This window comes from Peromyscus maniculatus, chromosome 2 (assembly GCF_049852395.1).
Source record: "Peromyscus maniculatus bairdii isolate BWxNUB_F1_BW_parent chromosome 2, HU_Pman_BW_mat_3.1, whole genome shotgun sequence".
NCBI classification, from domain to species: domain Eukaryota; kingdom Metazoa; phylum Chordata; class Mammalia; order Rodentia; family Cricetidae; genus Peromyscus; species Peromyscus maniculatus.
In genome coordinates, this window is record NC_134853.1 from 39,183,614 (window position 1) to 39,204,376 (window position 20,763).

At 40.0% G+C, this 20,763-nt stretch overlaps 1 protein-coding gene across 5 annotated transcripts in view; it reads right to left on the reverse strand.

Moving 5' to 3' along the window:
• Rp1 (RP1 axonemal microtubule associated) overlaps window positions 1-20,763 on the reverse strand; it is a 378,321-nt gene that overhangs the window by 200,015 nt on the left and 157,543 nt on the right. For 3 of the 5 annotated variants that reach the window (XM_076563966.1, XM_076563964.1, XM_076563967.1), the window contains exon 7: window positions 3,138-3,289. In XM_076563966.1, coding sequence (XP_076420081.1) covers window positions 3,138-3,289 — 152 coding nt within the window. The remainder of the gene's footprint in view (window positions 1-3,137; window positions 3,290-20,763) is intronic. The other 2 variants (XR_013049004.1, XM_076563965.1) reach the window with 2 other exon arrangements.

The following is a 20,763-nucleotide window of genomic DNA, read 5'->3' on the forward strand; positions in this document are numbered from 1 at the left end:
ACAGGATTTGACTATACACTTAATGCCCCAGCTTCCAGCCACTGTCCACGGGTGAAGCATTTTAACCTCCATTTAAGAGCTGACAGCACAAGCAACTGGGACTAGGATGCAGGCACTTCATACAGCCCTCCCCTATGACTCGCTCCAGCTAAGCATCTGTCTTTAGAGTTGATGGGATCTGAAGGCCCTTGGTTGCAATAAGGAAAATAACAAAAGAACTGAAAGTGTGCATTCTGAAGAGGAGTACAAGCATCTGCCATAGAATCTCTCCTGGGTGTTATAAAGACAATGAGAGAGAACCTAGAGCTCCCAGGTTCTCTGAGGAGAAAAGGAACTAGATTGTTTGGAACACACCCAGCTGCTTCTCACAGACTGGCTTCCGTCCTGCCTATTAGGGCCCTGACAAACTTAGTAATAACTTGGTGTTCTGGGAGAGATAAAACACAGAACAGTTGGACATAAACAGCATTTTTAAACTCTCCCTGATGATGCAGGCCCATAATCTCCTACCAGAGAAATTAAGGCAAGAGGATTTCAAATTCAAGGCCAGCTTCCTTGGCTACATCCTAGACAAACTGAGACCCAGTCAGTTAAAAAAAAAAATTGTTTCAGCAAAAAGAGGACAGACATTATATCTAAGTGATACAGCAGTTGCCTGTACACAGTCATAGATACAACAGTAACAGTAAAAAATAAACAAGAGTTTAGACTAACATCAAGTCTGAGGCAGGCAAGTCTACTTCCTGTATTAAGCCAGACTGACAACATGGGGCATGTGGTTCTTATCTAGGGCTTGAACCAATACATAAAATCCAGAGATATAAAGAAGCAAGGTGATGTGCTCTAAACAAATGACAAAATAAATCATAAATTAGTCTTAATGAAATGGAGAGAGTTAAGTTATTCAAGAGAGAATTAAAAGTAACAGTCTTAAAGATTTTAGGCAGGAGGAGCAGAGAATAAACAAAGTAAAAATTTCAGTAATGAGGAAGTACAAAGAGAGGTTCAGGTCCACAGGCACAAATAGCTTCCCTTTTTGCCATTGTTGAGCTTTTGTGTTTTTCTTTTTGAAATTATAATACAATTACATTTCTTCCTTCTCTTTTTTTTCCTTCCAAATCCTCTTAAGTAGCCCTATCTGCTCTCCTTCAAATTTTTGGCCTCTTTTATTCAATAATTATTATTGTATGCATATATGAATATGCATATGTGCATATAATATATATTCTTAAATATAGCCTATTGAATCCATATAATGTTCCTTGTATGTATATTTTCAGAGATGATCATTTGGACTGGACATTTGGACTGTGCTTTTCTCTGGGGAAGACTACCTCCACATTCCAAGCTTTGCCTTAGTTGCCTATAGTTCTTTGTGTGGGGTTCAAGGTTTGTAGGATTTCCCCTGTACACTTATTTGATGTCATCCTTATTCAGCTAACTCATGGTGGTCCTATTGGTGAGACATTAAAGGTGTAGCTTCTGAGGTTGCTAGGAGACACAACATAACAGCAAACTCTCTGACCCTCTGCTTCCTGCCAGCTTTCTGCCCCCTCTTCCACAAAGTTACCTGAGCCTTAGGCACAAATAACTCCTATGATTCAACAATAAAAAAACAAAATTAACCCACTTTAAAACATTGACAATTCTTTCTATGAAAATTAACACTAAGCATATGAGAATTGTTTAATGTCACTAGTTATTAGAGAAATGTAAACTAAAACTAAAATAATCTATAATCCATGCCCATAAGAATAACTGTTGCTTAAGAAAGAAAATAACCAAGAATCCTTATCATTGCCCATCATTGATAAAATTGTAAAATATTATAACCACTATTGGAAACAAGATGGCAGTGTCTCCAAGATTAAAAATAAACTACCATATAGCCCAGTAGTTCCCTATTCAAAGTAACTGAAGAAATTTTCTCAAGAATATTTGTAATTCCATATATTATTTACAATATTCACAAAGTGGTGGCAACCCATATATCTACCTATGAGTGGATTTATATACAGTGTTGTGTTATATACACTCAATTTAATATTAATCAGTGTTTAAAAGAAGAAAATACTATCACATCTGACTTTATAGATGCAATTTAAAGACATTGTGCTAAGTGAAAAAAGCCAGTCATAAAAATTACTGTAATTCAATTCATATGAAGTATTTAAAGTAATCAGTTCACATAAACAGAACAGGAAAAGTAAATTGAGGTTTTTTTAATTGAATAATTATAGATTTATAGCTTCAGAAAATGAAAACATTTTAGAAAACATGTACATGTGACTATAGATTCTTCTTGGTTTATGATAGGGTTAAATTACAATAAATCAATTGTAAGTTAAAAATACATTTAATACATCTAATCTATGGAACATCTGAGCTCAGCAATATGTATACTGGAAAGCCTTATCTGTTGTTCCAACAAATATGTGGCTGGGTAGGTACTATGGCTCACGGCTGTCCTTCAGCTTTGCTTAAGTACCCCACTCTGGGTTCCAAATGCAAAGAAAACATAAATAAAAGTTAAAAATTTAAGGCCTGATATCTGCTCAGTGCATGTGACTTTCACCTCCAACTTTATATCTTATTATTGGAAATTTCAAGTCAAATCATCTAAGAGGTATACCATCTGCATGTTTAAACTACTTGTCTTTGTTTTCTGTTGAAACAATACAACACTCAGATCAAAATCAACCCAAGGAAGAAAGGGTTCACTTGACTTCTACATCCCAATCACCATTTGTAATTGAGGGAAATCCAGTCAGAAAATCAAGTAGGAGCAGAGGCTTGAACCATGGAGGAAAGTTGCTTACTGGCTTGCTGTTTTTGTATATAACTCAGGACTGCCTGCCCTGGGGTTGTTCCACCCACATTGGGCTATGGCCCTCACACCAATCGTTAATCAAGAAAATGTCCCACAGACATGCACACAGTCTGATCTGTTAGGGACAATTCCTGAAATGATGTTCCTTCTTGCAGGGTATCTTTAGTTTGTTTCATCTTGGCAAAAACTAACCAACATACTAGTGAACTATGTGTTTCAAATGCACAGGATGGCTACTGTGGCAAATCCCACGTTTTTACCACAATAATACTTTAAAAACCAAACAAAGTAATTTTTGTTTACTCACTTGTCCTCTTAAAAACATTAAAGCACTCTTTGATCTAGAGAGTTTCCTGGATCCTGTATCTCCTTTTTCCCCATAGACAGAAAGGTAGACATTTGCTACAGTTCCAGCATTCCAGAGCTCACCTGTTGTAATATACACCTCATATTTAGTCACTGTCAACAAAAGAAAATAAATTTAAGTTTTAAGTACAATGAATTACTGACATAATTGAAGACATAGTCATAAATATAATCCAGAGCCCAAACTTTAGGTAAGATGTAACAAAATATGCCACCTAAGTACTACCATGTAATGCAGCCAAGAAAGCTCAACAGAACGCGTGAGCATTCTGAGGTGACCTGCTACAGAAGCACATGGAGAAGACCCAATGTTAAAGTAACACCACACATCAGTTTAACATTTTCTTTCTTCCTTAGCCTGGACTCAGTGTATGAGAAACCTGGAGGTAGGCACGAGATCCTAGACCCGGAGAACTCAGAATTCTGGAGTTTTGACTCAGAAAGCAAGAGATATAGCCACTAGTATAAAGACATTCTACCCTTCTCCCCATTTTCCAGCCTCTGGAATCCCAGTGTCTGAGCCCAAAAGCCAAGAACTCACATTTTGGAAGAGAGGAAGCTTCCCTTCTGTTCAGTGGAGTTAGACTACAGTAGATTGAGCCATCAGCTCCTAATGCCTATTTTACTTTTTCTTCTCTAGACACAGGAAGACTGGAAGCACATTGGACAGTACAATTAAACCCCAGCTTTTCAGCTACAGGAACAAAAAGATCTTGGATCTATAAAGATTAAAAGTACTAAATAGATATTTGAACCAGAGTCCACAAAAGATAGATTGGAATTTGTGGCCTGGAACTAACCAGTATAGTCAACTGCATTTTAAAGTGAAACTATTAACATTCTTTATAAAATTTATTAAGTAGAAACTCATATCTCCAGTGTCCAAAAGACAGTATGGAATTACTCAAGACAATTAGCAATCATAACAATTGCAACTGATGTGGGTGAAGAGTCTAAAGAGACTTTGATTGGTGAGGTGGCAGCGTCACTGGCTCACAGGTGAGAGATCCAGATGTGACCAGTATCATAAACTAAGACTTTAGAGCATCGATCATATAAATGCCCCCACCAATAATTGTGAAGGCTCTTAAAACAAAACAAACAAAAACAAACAAACAAAAAAAACCCAGAAAGTCTCAGTAGCAGAGGAACCAAAAATTTAAAGAAGATCCAATTAAAATTTTCAGAACTGTCAAAACCTTTCAAAGTAAAATTTGAAATTCACTTAATAGTCTCACAATCAGACTAGAAAGGAAGGAGAACATTGATGAGAAATGCTAAGTAATCAGAGGCTCCTGAACCTGTGGGAGAGCAAAAAATCTAATGCTCATGCATGATACCCCAGAGGAGAAGAGTCTGAGCCAGCGTTCCGTGCACTCTGCACCATTTTCCACGTGAGTTCCATCCTTGGTATTTGAACATCAATGATCTTTTCACATGTACCACTCATATAGAAGTGGGGTTTGTAATGAGGAACCACTGAGAGTTATACTTATTTTGGAGTACAGGTACTTTTGAAATCATCCTCTGAAGGTTAATAACATTTCTCCATTAAAATAATATCTCAGAGATATGAGTGGTCTGGTTCTAGACTACTGCATTAAAGTCACACAATTTTTTGTTTTCCTACTACATATAAGAGTTACATTCACAGTGACCAGGACCAGTGCCACAAACTGGTATTCTCAGATACTCAAGAGACCGAGGCAGGAAATCAGCTGAACCCTGATATTCAAGGCCAACATATTTTAGTCTAAATTTCATTTTTAAATGCTATTTTCAAATTATATTATATTCTATTTAATACAATTTAATGGCATTTAGTCTAAAAATGTGTGTGTGTGTTATTATAAAACACATCATTGGGGAAAATAAAAAACTGAAAATCATCAGAGCCATTTCTCAATCATTCTATCTTTTGCCAGTGGAGGCCCTTGCTTTATGTTAATGGTGACCATCTGCTCATGGTAGGGTAGCTGTGGCAATGTGTTTAACAAAATAACCACACTGACTGATTCTCCTTCTGACAAAGACTTTATAGCACAAAATATATTCGGACAGAATTTTCCCACACTGGACTTTCTTTCAAAATTATAGTCAGTCCTCTCAAATCATGATGTTGCTATATCAAGTATATTAATATAGTATTCTAAAGCTATTGCTATTTCAACAAAGCTCATAAATTCTTCACCAAGAATACTTCTCTCACAAAACCATTTTTTTATCCACAAAAGATAATTGTTCATTATTTAAGGTTTTGTCCTGAGATTGCATCAAGCAATTCAGTCACATCTATTGTCTCAGTTAGGGTTTCTATTGCTTTGATGAAACACCATGACCAAAAGGTGAGGTGGGGAGTAAATGGTTTATTTGGCTTATACTTCCACAGCACTGTTCATCATCAAAGGAAGTCAGGACAGGAACTAAAACAGGGAAGAACCTAGAGGCAGAAGCTGATGCAGAGGTCATGGAGGGGTGCCACTTACTGGTTTGCTCTCCATGGCTTGCTCAGTCTGTTTTCTTATAGAACCTAGGACCACCAGCCCAGAATGGCACCACCCACAATGGGCTGGGCCTTTTCCCTTCAATCACTAATTAAGAAAATGTCCTATATCCAGGTCTTATGGAGGCATTTTCTCAATTGAGGTTCTCTTCTTTCAGATAACCCTAGCTTGTGTCAAGTAGGCATAAACTACCCAGCACATCTACTTTGAATTATGTAGCAAATCCCACCATATCTGCTTTGAAGTCTCCAACTTCTGAAAGTAATCCTTAAAGGTTACAATCAACTTATCCAAACTACTGTTAATATAGAATTTTAATCTCTATTCATAATGGTATATTGAGTGGTGACTCCTTTGTAGGAGATTTTGCTAAGATCTACCAGAAGAATCAATATCTGTTGCAATCACATGAAATGTATTTCTTACGCATTATGACTTAAAGTAGAAACAATTCTTTGGTCCATGAGCTACATAAAGGACGTTGTGTTAATGGCATGAAAACATTAATCTTATTGTGCATTTCCATCAGAGCTATTGGCTGACCAATAGCATTGTCAGTGAGCGGTAATGTTTCAAAAGGATTTTTTTTTTCTAAACAGTGTGTTTAAACAGTGCTCTTAAAATATTCAACAATTCATATTGTAAACAGATGTCCTGTCATCCAGGCTTTGCTGTTACATTTGTACAACACAGATAGGTACAGTAGACTGAGTATCACCCACAATAGCTCTGGGAATTTTAGAATAGTAAATGACCACTGACTTCAAAGTAAAGTGGCCAAATGAATCCCCAAACAAGACAATCAGTCTGTTTTTTAAGTTTTGAAGACAAATAATGACTTTTCTCTAGGTAAGGAAGATAGCATAGCATCTTCTTCCAATACAAAGTGAAAGCTTCATTATAGTGTAACTGACAGTCTTATCTTATCATTTATCACTTATCTTAGCTGAATCTTCCAGAGAACTAGTGAAGGCTTCTCCATCAGTGCTAACAGCTTTATTATATGTCCATGTTAGAGAGACACTTTTTTTTTTATTAAACCTAATGAAACAACCTCTGTAGCTTCCAAATTTTCTTCAGAAGTTTTCACACTTCCTTTAGCATTTACATAATTCAAGATAGTTAAGTTCTTGGTCAGGGATAAGCTATGACTTAAAAAAAATGTGGCTGGTTTGATTTTCTGTAGGGACCACTAAAACTTTATAATAGCATTAATGATATTTTGTTCCGATCATTTGTGTGTTCACTGTAGCAACAATTTTAATTTCTTTCAAGAGGTTTTGTATTCATTGTTCAACTAACTGATTGCAAAAAGCCTGTTTTCAAGTTCTCTGGACCTGTGACATTCCTTCCTCACTACACATAGTCACTTCTAGCTTTTTTATTTAAAATTAGGCATGCAACTTGCCCTTGCATTCAAACTCTTAGAGACCACTGTAGAACTATTAAATGACCTAACTCCAATGTTATGCCTCAGGCAGTAGAGAAGCCTAAGGAGAGGGAGATAGTTAAGAAGATGGCTTGTGATCTGAGCAATAAAAACACACACATTTGTCTAATAAGTTTGTTGATTATGAACATAGTTTGGGGTTCATTAAAACAATTATAATAATAACATCAAAGATCACAGATCACATAACATAATGAATAAACATGAGAACATTTGGAATATTATGAAAACTACCAAGCAAAATGAGACTTGGGGAAACACACCAAGTGAACACACCATTAGAAACATGGCAACTATAGGACAGGTGCAAGAGAGTTGTCTAAACCTTCAATTAAAACAAAAACAATACATCAGTAAAATAAGATATACTTATATTTTATGCTTCAAATTTCTTTAAGAAAATAAAAAGCAACCAAATAGCTCATATTGCTAACACCAAGAGAAAGAAATGGAAGAGAAATGTCACCTTCTAATCAAAAGAGTATTTGTTCTGTACACAAGAATGAAGAGAACAAATATAAAAGTGAATTAGAGATTTCCTCATCAATTGACATATTAACTTATTGAAAACAATATGGGTCCAGCCCATACTGTTCTCTCCCAAGGTCCATGGAAGATTCTATCAACCTGCTGAGGATTTAGCTGTAGACAAATTTCTAAACAGTCTTATTAAATAAGAAATGCAGAGCCAAATACAGGGGTGAAAGCCTTAGAGATCAGAGAAATAGTGACGGCCACCAGCTAACCTTAGTTTACCATGTCACCATAGCTTCCCCAGACAGAGCTTCTTCCTGTCTAACTTGTGCCTTTTTTGCCTCCAGGTCTCTATGGTTGGTATTGGGATTAAAGGTGTGTGTCACGACACTTGGCTGTTCCCTAGTATGTCCTTGAACACACAGAGAATCTGCATGCCATGTAATCGGATTAAGGGTATGTGCTACCACCACCTGACTTCTGTTTATGGCTGTTAACCTCTGATCTCCAGGCAAACTTTATTTATTAACATACAAATAAAACATCACCACATTTCAGCATAAATAAAATATCACCACATCTAATTTAAGGGATATTAAATGAATCTAAGCACACTGAGTTCTTTCATCTATCCACTTTATTCTCCTAAATTCAATTCTATCTACACAGCTTCTTTTCTATTCTCATACTTAGCTCCTTTCAGTCCCTTTTTCTGCTGTACTCTCATTGTTCTAAACTTAGTTCTTTCTCATCTTCATCTTCATCTTTGTTCTTCTAAATCAATTCTCCTCAAGTGCTATAGGGGAACTGGTATATATACACAAGCAGTAATACTTTAACAATGCAATGTGAGGTTTGAAGTTTTCAGGGTTGCAGAGAGAGGTGATAAGGATCCACACATAAAGCAATAATTGTCAGCTTTGATGAACAACCCAAAGAGGTGAGTGACTAAAAGGGAGTTCTCTGGTAGGGTCAACTAAAGGCTAAGATCAATTAGGGAATTCTAAAAAGTAATTTATGTGTTCAAACTATAATCTAGATGTGGTTGGGTAAAATGTTAGGAGTCTATATACTGCTTTCTGGTAGGACAGGGGAATGTATGCTCGGTTGCTAGGCAACCTACATCAGAGCATGTTGCATTTGGTTAATAAAAGCACTTTCATTGGTGGTAATTGCTAAAGGGGAGAATCTAGGAATAGCACCTGGCTGAGGAGGATTAAAACTTAATTTGCACAAGAAACGAAGCTTGGTACCTACTGTCCACCTGGCCTTGTCAGAAATCTCCTTTGGTCAGTGGGAAATAATTACCCTAACTCAGTAACTAGCAGATGGCTAAAACATCATCCCAGAAATGTGAGCAGTAAATCTCTTAAAATAGGGTCTTGTGTAAATCAACCAGGATGAGGTAAGGAGTTGATGATTTAATTACTAGTGGTTATTTTCTCTATTTGTGGAAAAGATGATCTAATGTTTATCTATCTGCATTTGTCCTTGAATAAAAAGTTATCTTAGCTGAAATACTTTTGTCCAGAGAATGTTAATGAAAAACACAGCTGGGGAAAGTTATCCAATTACCCCAAATGTATGGGGGAAGTTGTGGCCATATAATTGAGATGTAATCATGAGATTACATGTACACATTATATGGAAGTGCATGGTAATGGGAAAAATCATAGCTGTTGTTACACAAGAAGTTTACAACAAGAAACAGCCAATTCATACAAAAGGTAGTAATTCCATAATGCCTTGTGTGATGGTTTCCTCTAACAGAATTCTTAGTTCTGATAGGTTGACCTTCTGAACTCTAGTTGTCACCTGGTCTTTTGCTACCAGCAGCTCTCAATATTCGCTTAGGAGTATGTAGAAACCCACAGAGGTTTCCTAGTGAGAACTTACTTAGGGTCCAAGAATCAAAGCTTGCTTTACTCTGCAGGGCTGCACAAGGGGATGTTTTGAGCATGGTGTGTGGTTATCAGGTGTTTGGAAGGGTCTACACTTGGCTGTGCAGTGTGCTTTGATCTATCAAAGGGGAGGCCTTTTGCCCCATCCCTTGGCATTGTTATAAAAAGCCCTTTTGAATAAAGGGAAAGGGCCATTGGGTATTGACCCAGGTCCTCTCGAGGCTATCCTCTATTTCTGTCTTTCTCCTCTTCACTATCTTTCTATCTAATATTTTCTTATCCCTCTACCTCCTCATAAGAATCCTTGAAAGGTGAGAGCTGGCTTCCCACATGAGTCAATTTTAGAAACTAAAACACAAAATAGTTGGTTCATTTATAAATGCCCATAGGTCATCAGAGATAGCACAAAAGCAAGCCTTGATCAACATTCCCCTAGAAATACCATCATAATGATACCCAAAACAGCTAGCTCTATTAGAACTACAAAAAATTAGGTAAATTAGGTAAATTGTCCTTGCACCCAGTTCAGCTCAAACATCAGAGGATACTCACTGAAGCTGGCAGGAACATGAGTGGCATTTTTCCATGGCTGAGCTCCTTTCCAAGCCTAGCACATATACTGTGACTAAATTAGCTTTACACCTGGGTATGCAAGGGTTATTTAACATCAATAAAATGAGACAAATCAGCACAATTAAAGACAAATATTGTATAATCATCCCATTAATGTAGGAAATGTTTGTTTTACATATCCTTTTTTCTTTAAAAAAATAAAAGCTTTCATCACAAGAAAACCCTTCAGCTGAACTAAGGAAGTAGGCCATGTCTGGGTCTGTGACTCTACTGCAACCAGGGTCTGTGTTGATGTCAGTGACTCCTGTTACCATCAAAAGCTGAGTGGATACCCAAGGTCTGGGCTGCCACCTGGGTACTTGGTATTTGGAGGCCATGTAGCCACTTGGGCCATGCTGACCTGGGGGATCTGCAATGCCAACTAAGTCCACAATGACATATGGCCTCGGCTGTACCAAGAACCATGTCTGAATCCATGGTCCTATTGCAACCTGAGTCTGTGCTGATGTCTGTGGCTCCTGTTGCCACCAAAGGCCACACTGATTCGAAGGATCTGAGCCTCCATCTATGGCCTTCTTGGTACCTGAGGGCTGTGCTGCTTGCCAGTCCCATACAGACCTGAAAAATATGCACTGCCACTCATGGCTAGGGCATCATATGGGCCTGAACTGTAGCCAGGGCCATGTCTCGGTCCATGGCCCTGCCACAGACAGGACCTGCACTGATGTCTGGCACCATAGAAAACAGTGCAGATGCCCAGGATCTGGGCCCACACCTGGGCCAGATGGGGGTTGGAGGGCCACACTGCCATTGGGTTCATGCTGATCTAAGTGACCTGTGCTGCCACCCGGGGCCATGGTGCCATCCGGGCCTAGCCTGCTGCAAGGGGCCATATCTGGGTCCATGGCCTTACTGAAGCCATGGTCTGTGTCAATGTCTGCAGCTTCTGTTACTATCGAAAGCAGTGAGAATAGGGCTGCATAAACATGGTTCTACCCCTCCCTAACTGCACCACTCTGGTGAGTAGGCCCTACACCTCCCCAGGGCGGTACAATAGAGCTATCCTTGCTGACAGGGGTGTGGGTGAGCCAGCCCTGAATATGTGAGAATGGGAGAGCTACGAATAGTCTGACATGTTGTGTCAGGGACAAGGAAAAAATACCCTCCTTTCTCCTCACCCTCGCCCCTTGCCACCTACTGCAGGCAGGAAAAGCTGGTTTCAGGGTTACAAGACTGGGAGAGCTGATCTTGCCCCTCTCTGGCTGCAGCACTCAGGAGAGTGGGCCCTCCATCTAGCCTCAACAGCATAACAGAGCTGATTCTGTTGGAGCAGGCACAGGTGAGTGGCCCCAGGGCATAAGAGCAGGAATACTGACCCCACCCCACCCCATCTGCCATGTGGTGGCATTGGTGAGGAAAAAAATTTTCCTCCCTCCCCTCATCCTTGCCACCTGCAACTGGCGAGAGAGCTAGTCCTGAAGCCGGGAGAGTGGGGGAACTGGGGCCCTGCCACTCACCAGCTGCAGCAAACCAGAGAGCTGGCACAGCACCTCGGCTGGGCAGCACACTGGAGCTAACCCTGTTGACAGCCAGAGGTGAGCTGGGCCTGTAGGCATGAGAGCAAGAGAGCTGCCCCTGCTCCCTCCCCAGTATGCCATTGAATGGCAAGGGTAGGGGAAATATGCCCTCTCCCCCAAACACCCCCTCTTGCCACCTGCAACAGGTGGAAGAGACAACCTTGGGGGCATGAGGATGGAAGAGCCAGCCCTGCTCCTCACCAAGTGCCACAATCAGGAGAGCTGGCCCTGCACCTCACCTGGGCAAAACAGTAGAGCTGGCCCTGGTGGTGTGGGTGTGGGTGAGCCAGACCTGAGGCCTGAGAGCAGAACTGGCCCTGCACCTCACCTGGGCAGAACAGTAGAGCTGGCCCTGGTGGTGTGGGTGTGGGTGAGCCAGACCTGAGGCCTGAGAGCAGAACTGGCCCCACTCCTTGCTGTCTGTTACACTGGGTGAGCTAGTAGGGGCAGTGCTGGAGAGCTCACCTGGGTGGTGACATTGAGGGAAAGCTGGAGCTGGTGGGCTGACCAACCCAGCTGCCACCAGGCCCAGAACCAGGACTCTAAGGTAGCCCACCCCATCACCCATCACATCCATGAACTGCTTGCACATGTGAAGGGCTACAGATTCAAAGCTACAGGACCTCCAGAACACAAGGCAACAACAGGATATCCAAGAAGAGTTTCGGTGAGGGCCCAGTATTGAGAGTGCAGCAGAAACCAGAGACCTCAAACCAGAACAGTGATATGAATGAACAGTATGCCGTGTGACTCACTATATCACACTACGGCTTCCATGCCGAGATTTGTTTTGTTTTGTTTTGTTTTGTTTTTTGGAGGGTTTTCTGCTTGTTTGTTTGACTTTTAAATTTTGTTTTAGGGGAGGTTGCAAGGGCAGAGAGTGGAAGCAAGGAGATGGGGAGATGAATGGGATCAGGATGCATGATGTGAACCAATCAAAGAATCAATGAAAGGAATCACATAGAATCAATAGAAGCAAAAAGACTCAATAAAAGTTTTTTTGAAGAAAGAAAGAGGAAGGAAGGAAGGAAGGAAGGAAGGAAGGAAGGAAGGAAGGAAGGAAGGAAGGAAGGAAGGAAGGAAGGAAGAAAAACCCTTCAGCTTACATGCACTGGAGAGTGGAAGACAGAAAGATTTCCTCTAAAATCAGAAACAAGATAAATCTATCAGCTGTTGCACTTCCATTCGAAACATCAGTGGAAGTTAGAGCTAGAACAATGAGGATAAATCAACAGGAGGCTCTTGTTTCAGAAGAAAATAGTCTCGTATACATAAAACCCAAAAGGTTACACACAGTAAAATCTGGTAAAACAACAAAACTACATCCAAAGGTAGTTGTATTACTATACATTCACAATGAGCAGTCCAAAAAGGAAATAAAGAAAATAGCTATATTTTCCCAAATCTTTTTATTAAATATTTTATTTAAAATTCATGTATGCATATAATGTGTTTGGATCCAACCCACGCCTTATTTCGTTTGATCCAATTCCTCCTCTATCCCCTCCTGCTTTTTCCTACCAACTTCCTGTGAACTCTCTCTACAGTTCATTTAGTAGTGTCTGTGTGTGTGTGTGTATGTGTGTGTGTGTGTGTGTGTAAATGGGTGTGGCACCATTGACTGAAACATGGTAACTTCTGAAGACCTGCATACCTCAAAAGAAGTGACTTTCCTTACAATAACCCATTAATTACCAACAGCCCCTCAAATAGAGATGTGATTTCTTGACTCTCTTCCCCATCCACACTGCAACTCTAGCTGCCTTGATCTTATGCAGACAGTCATAGCCACTGCGAGTTCGTCTATGCAACTGGGCCATCACAGGCAGCAAACACTCCTTTTTTACTGCAGACATTCACTCCCTCTAGCATTTTACAAACTTCCCACACCCTTTCCACAACAATCTCCAAGCCTTGGGTGTAATATAGACGTCCCATTTAGAGATGAGCACTTCACAGTCTCCTATTCTCTGCATGTTGACCATTGTTGTTCACTATATTAATCATCATCTACTGAAAGAAGAAACTCTCTGATACGGGTTGAGAAATACTCTTCTCTACATGTATATTTGGAATTTATTTGGAAGAATCTAGGAGCAGTTTATTACTATGTCCATTCAGCAGAACAACAGTACAAGGTTCTATGTGGTGATATTTTATCTGTGTACCCCAATGAAGTTTACCTGGAGGTCTGTATAGACAGACAGGAAGTAACAGAGCTGGGCAGGAAGAGGAATTGATGTAGCTGGATGGAGAGAGGAAATGAGATGGCAAAACAGAAAGGTATATAGGCGTGGGTATACAGGAAGTAGTCTCTTTGGCTGAGCATCTCCAAGTGGTGAAAACGCGGCTGGCTTCATTCTGCTTTTCTGATCTCTTGGTTTTAACCCCAATATCTGGCTCCAGGTTTTTTAATAATAAGACTGTTTAGCAATTTGTCTTACAGTTCTAGGCTTTCCCATAAGGCATATGACCTAAGCAGCCACAGGTTTCAGCCCAGTTCACAGTAGTAGGCATTCCATCTTATGAAGCAGACTTCAAATGCAACCAGAAAGTACTTGTTATTTCCATAACACTCTTGCAACTATTGCACCTGTAGGCATGTATTTCCAGGCCAGTAGTTATTATATCTCTGTATGATATATTATTATATCATACAGTTCACAGACAGATTATGACATTTCTTCCCTGGTAGCATGCATAGAATCTTCCAGCACTATGAAAGCTATCCAGTAGAGATGAAGCTTCCAGCTTGACTTCCCCATACCCTATGGCTCAGGTGTTTGGTGTATTCAGAAACAGGGTCTGATTATCAAGTTCTGTAGGGTAGCCAAGAGCAATGGCAATAGCCTGTAACATCTGAATGACTATGAGATCTTAATGACCAACAACTCAAAAAGAATTAACACATACCTGGCACTGGGTTTTATTTGACAAACAATGGTATCTGAGGGAGGCATTGCCCCTCGTTATAGGATAACTTCATTTAAACCCCCTTTCTACGTATATGTGAATATTTTAGGAAGTTTATGTAGAAGGATATTTTCATATGGCACAGTCAAAGGTCTTTAGTGTTAGTCATTCTTCCCACACTTCCTTCCTAATCTGTCCTCCCATCTGCCACCGCAGTTACCCTTTGTCCCATTGCTCCCTTTCCCCTCATTACCTCTTGTATTCTATCTCTTTTTCTTGAAATCCCATCCCCCCTAGTTCCTTCCTAGTTTCCTGACTTGTAGAGATACTCCAATTTAAGCACACACGTATCTAAAGATTCAAAGATGAAATCACTGCATTTATAAAAAGTCTCAAAGAGAATGAAATACTTAAAACTAAATTCAACCAAGACAACAAAATACTTGTCACTGGAAACTACAAAACAATCCTGAAATAAATTAAACATTAGAACAAACAGAAAGATAGTCCATGATTATAAATGAAGTAATTAATATTTTTAAAAGTCTATATTACCCAGAGAAATCTAAAGACTCATTGTAATCAGTATAAAAATTTAGCATGAACTTCAATTGAAATAAAAAGCAAAATAAGCCGGGCGGTGGTGGCGCACGCCTTTAATCCCAGCACTCGGGAGGCAGAGCCAGGCGGATCTCTGTGAGTTCGAGGCCAGCCTGAGCTACCAAGTGAGTTCCAGGAAAAGGCGCAAAGCTACACAGAGAAACCCTGTCTCGAAAAACCAAAAAAAAAAAAAAAGCAAAATAAAATGCATTATTATCTAGGCACTCCCTAGATAATTAAACTACCTTGAAGAAGAACAAAATGCTCTCACTACTTCATTCTTCTTGATTTTAAGACATACTACAGAGAGAAAGTAATGCAGCATACTGCAAAATGATAGAATACAATAATAGAGAGTGCAGAAATAGCACTTAAATTCAAAGTCAAGTAATTTCAACAAGTATGAGAAAACTATACAGTAGAGGATGACAACCTCTTCAGTAAAAAGTATTGGTAAGGTAGCTATCTACATGATAAATATTATATAAATATTATACATGATAAATATTATACACAGAAAATAATCCAAAATGCACTGAGGACCTACACACAAGATCTAAGACAATAAACTGCAATAAAATATAGAGAAAGGGCTGGTATATCAAATTTCACAGTGATTTCTCAGGCAAGAGAGCAAAATAATAGGCAACAAAAGCAAAAGCAGAGACAAGCATACTATATCAAACTTGAAATATTCCACATTGTGCAAGAAGCAGTCAAGAACGTGGATAAGCAGGAATTGTGGGGAAAATTGCAAACTGTATATTTATTAAGAAGTTAATATACAAGCCGGGTGGTGGTGGCGGCGGCGGCGGCGGCGCACGCCTTTAATCCCAGCACTCGGGAGGCAGAGCCAGGCGGATCTCTGAGTTCGAGGCCAGCCTGGGCTACCAAGTGAGTTCCAGGAAAGGCGCAAAGCTACACAGACAAACCCTGTCTTGAAAAACCAAAAAAAAAAAAATAGAAGGAACTGTGAAACTCGACAAAAAATTCACAATTTGAAAAGAACAAGTACAGACAATTCTTCAAATAAAATATATAAATGACCATGAATCATGAAAACTCAGCATCACTATAGGACCAATTCAAAGAAAAAACAGTAAAAACACTACACAAGCATTAGGACAGCCAATATGAACAGAACAGAACAGAAACAAGTGCTGCAAAAAATGAGGGGGAAAAAAACTAAAGACAAACAGTAGTGTTGTGGGAATTACTGACCCTAGCCTGCTAGCCAGTTATAAAGGGCAGCTTGGCCTGACGGGCATGGTCTTCTCTGGAGAGACATGACCCGATAAAAAGCCAAGACACTCTGAATGTGGGGGACAGTTATGTAGCTAGATCTGTTTGAGGAGCCTCTGGCAGTGGGACCCAGACTTATTCTGGGTGTATGAAATGGATTTTTGGAACACATTCCCCAGGGTGGGATACCTTGCTCGCCTTGACACAGTGGGGAGGGGCTTGGTCCTGCCTTAACTTAGTATGCCAGACTTCCTTGACTCCCCAAGGGAGGCCTTACCCTCTCTGAGGAGTGGATGTGGGGAAGGGGGGATTCGGGGAGGTAGGAGGTATGGAGAAGGAAAGGGAGGGGAAACTGGGATTGGTATGTAAAATGAAAAAAAATCTTTAAAAAAATAAATGTCAGGAAAAAATCATCCCCATGGGGTGGGGGAGGGGAAAGCCAAGGCACCGGGACCTCATTCTCTCTTGGACTGTGGAGGGCTTGTGAAGCCACGGATCAGTGACCTTCCTGGTCCTTTTTCCTTCACCCACTGGGAATAAGAGGAACGGCAGCACTGTAGCTTTCTTCAATATCGTGAGTGTACTGTATGTACTTCACCTGTTAATAAACCTGACTTGATCCCAGACCCCCATCCCACTTTATCTGGCACCCTTTAATGTGGGGCCTGGTTGACCCACCAACAGCTGCCCACCACAGCCTGCCTCCGAGGCCCGCATCAGTGAGCATCCCACCACCCTGGTGCTCCCTCACCCTCACCGGCTCAGTCGCTCAGTCTTGGCATTCCTCACCCCGCAGTCCTAACCTCTCAGCCTGCTATTGGGCCAGCAATTGTAGCCAAAAAACTCAGGACCACTCCTAGTCTAGCACAAGGGAAGCTGGCAGGCAGTTTCTGGTCCCTCAGCCCCTGCCCGGTGGACTTCACTACAGGAGCCCAGCTGCAATAGCCCATGCCCCTGAACCATGCGCTAGTCAATGGTCTCTGAGGAGCTCTGCTCCGCCTGAACCGTGTTCTAGTCGCAGATATCTGAGGAGCCCTGACTGCACCCAGATGCTCAGAGGTCCACAGATGCTGGGCAGACTCTGATCCTGCTGTCCAGTGCATATTCACTGTAGACAGCTAACCTCCCAACTCCAGCGCAGGCAACTCCAAGACTACTACAGTGAATCTACTGCAGTGTACAGCTACTCTCTCAAACCAATTTTGTGCAGTGGGAACAAGAGCTGGAATAAAATCTGCTGTGGCTCCAGTGTATACTTCACTTTTTCCTTATTCTACTCCTCTTCTGGGGTCCCTACAGCTCAGCTGGATTTGAGCCTTGCTTGCACAAGCTCGGGAGCTGTTGCAAAGTACTGGGGGCAGGCGGGAAAGTTGTGACACTTATATAATAGCCTTCAGTGCCAATTCTTCCTGGCACTCACAGGTGCCAGGTTCGGGGCTAGCCTGAGTGGGATCTCCCCATGAACCAGAAGGTAGTCAACTCTTAGAGCACTAAATCAGCACAGCACTAACTTGGATCTCCCATGGCTGCTATGATGCCACACCTACTCTACCTGCTTGGTCAAACATCAATATTACATCTACAACAATTATTTGAGTATCTGGCCTGCAATGAGTGAATTGACAACTCTTAAAGGGTAAACTAATAAATTAATAAACAAACAAACAAACAAAGAAGATGGAATAAAAGAATAAAGAGAAAGGACAATTTTAGAAACTCTCCCAGGTCAATGGCTGCAAACATCATAATGCAGGGAATTAGAACCCTGCTCATTACAACTATGGACAGGATGTTAGAAAATTTACTGAAGAGATAAGCAATGTAGCTAGGATCAATACAGTTTTGCTCATAACTGTTATTAACCTGGCAATTTATACCTTATCATTAAAAAGCAGTTTGATAACAGTGCCAAAAAATGAGAAATTGAATGAAAAATACAGACTTTGGAACAGGGTATGAAAGCCTTGCAAATAGTTACTAAGGAAGATAGGACAGCCTTGACTGATGAGATTAAGACCTTAGAAATACTTACCAATGAGGAAGAAAAATAGCTGATAATAAAGAAGCCTGACATATAGTCACTAAGGAGGAAAAGACAGCCTTGACTGATGAAACAAACCCCTTAGAAGTATTTATCAGTGAAGAGAACAAAAAGGTGATTGATAATATGCAAGCTTTAGAACAGCTTACTATTGAGGAGATACAAGCCCTACAAATGGCAACTACTGGTAAATTCCAAGCCTTAAAAAATGTATTAGAACTGATAATAAAAGCATTCAGATACAGACAAAAGAATTCAGAGGAAAACTAAATTCACCATTCATTACCTGATAGAATTAGAAAAGAATGGCCTAAGATTTTTAATAGACCAACCATGATTTATCCTATTACCATTTATGAAAGGCCATCAAATAACAAGTATTTACAAGGTTATACAGAATTTAAGTGGAATCCTATACAAATTTTTGACTTAAAAATATTAAGGAAGCAATAATTTCCTATGGTATGCATTTAACATATGAGAGGCAGATGTTGAATACATGGTCCTCTTGGAACAAATACTTCAAACAACTGGAAACAATTAGTCACAGCAGTATTAGAATATGGTCCTCAGTAAGAATGGAACAGCTGTTTGAGAGAAGCAGCTAAGGCCCTTAAACAGCAAAGTAAGGTTAGAGGTTTTGGCATGTCCCAAGATCAAATACTTGGTGAGGGCTGTTATTCTGATATAAATAATCAGGCTACATTTGATGAACACAGCCTGTCCCTCTGATGTACAGCAGCCTTAAATGCTTGGGACAAGATGCAAGAATCAGGGAAGAGAACTGAGTTATATACTAAAGTTATACAAGGCTCAAAAGAACACTTCACTGAATTTTTCCAAAGATTGACTTCAGCTGTAATTAGAGTAATATCAGATCCAGAAGTTAGACAAGTACTAATTCAACCTTCGGTTTTTGAAAATGCTTTTTTACAATAAAAAAAAAGATAATTAAAGAACAGATCAGTACCCACAGAAGAATGGCTCCATCACATAATCAATATTGAGTCTATTAACTATGATGAGACTTGGGGAGAAGAAGTGATTTCCAAAGGCTTAAAGAAAATCAAAATGTCAAATATTTTAATTGTGAAAAACAAGATCATGTAAGAAGAAAATAAAGACAGGTCATTCCTAGAAACAATGTTTCTTCTAGGGATGACCTAAACAAAAGGCTTGTATTGGACCAATGAATGCAGATCAACAAAGGACAAGCAAGGCAATCCCTTAACATTGAGAAACACATTGGGGGGGGGGCCTCTTGAAAACTCCCATGTCAAACTTGGTCCAGTCATTTCCTGTCATCATAGGGGAAACTCCTCCCCAAAGCAATTAAAGGACTTAGTGCCTATGGTAAAAAACCATACTGCTCTGGATGATACAATAGCTTTAGGAGATAAAATAAAAGTTCCAGGAGAAACCAAAAAAATGAATATTTTGACAGACTTCTATGAATAATCAAAGACAAAAGCTAAGGGTGTGAATACATGACATTGTAATTGAAGGTATTTTTGACACAGGGGCAGATGTGACTGTAATTGGACCAGAATCATGGCATCCAAATTGACCTCTTCAGGAGGTAGATTTTCCATTTTTTAGGGATTGGAACTTTATTTCAGGTAAAATAAAGCATGAGGTGGATTGAATGTATAGGACCAGAAGGACAGAGAGGGAAATTGAAGCCATATGTGGCTAACATACCAATGAATCTATGGGACCCTGATTTGTTACAGCAATGGAATAACCAGGTTAACAATCCTCCAATCTCAGAAACAAACCATAAACTGATGTATGTTTCTGGGAAAAATATTAAAAGGTATTATAAAGAACAGTCATTGAACATTTAGGCTGTACAAAACCAAGCTGATCTTTCAGAGGTATCAGCAGCCCTACCTTTAAAATGGTTTATAGATAAACCTGTATGAGTTCAGCAATGGCCTTTCACATAAGAGAAACTGCAGGCCTTAGAACAGCTAGTACAGGAGCAGCTAAATGCTCAGCATATTGAAGAATATCGACCAGCCCTTGGAATTCTCCTTTATTTGTTACTAAAAAGAAATCTGGAAAATGGAGAATGCTGACAGATTAAAGAGTCATAAATAAAGTAATTCAGCTAATGGGCTCTCTACAGCCTGGAATTCCTTCACCTTCTCTGTTAATTAAAGAATGGTCTATTATAGCTATTGAGTTAAAAGATTTGTTTCCTTACTATACCTCTACAAAAAAAAGGATAGGGAAAAATTGCCTTCATAATGCCTACTTATAATAATTCTCAGCCTGTTAAGAGATATC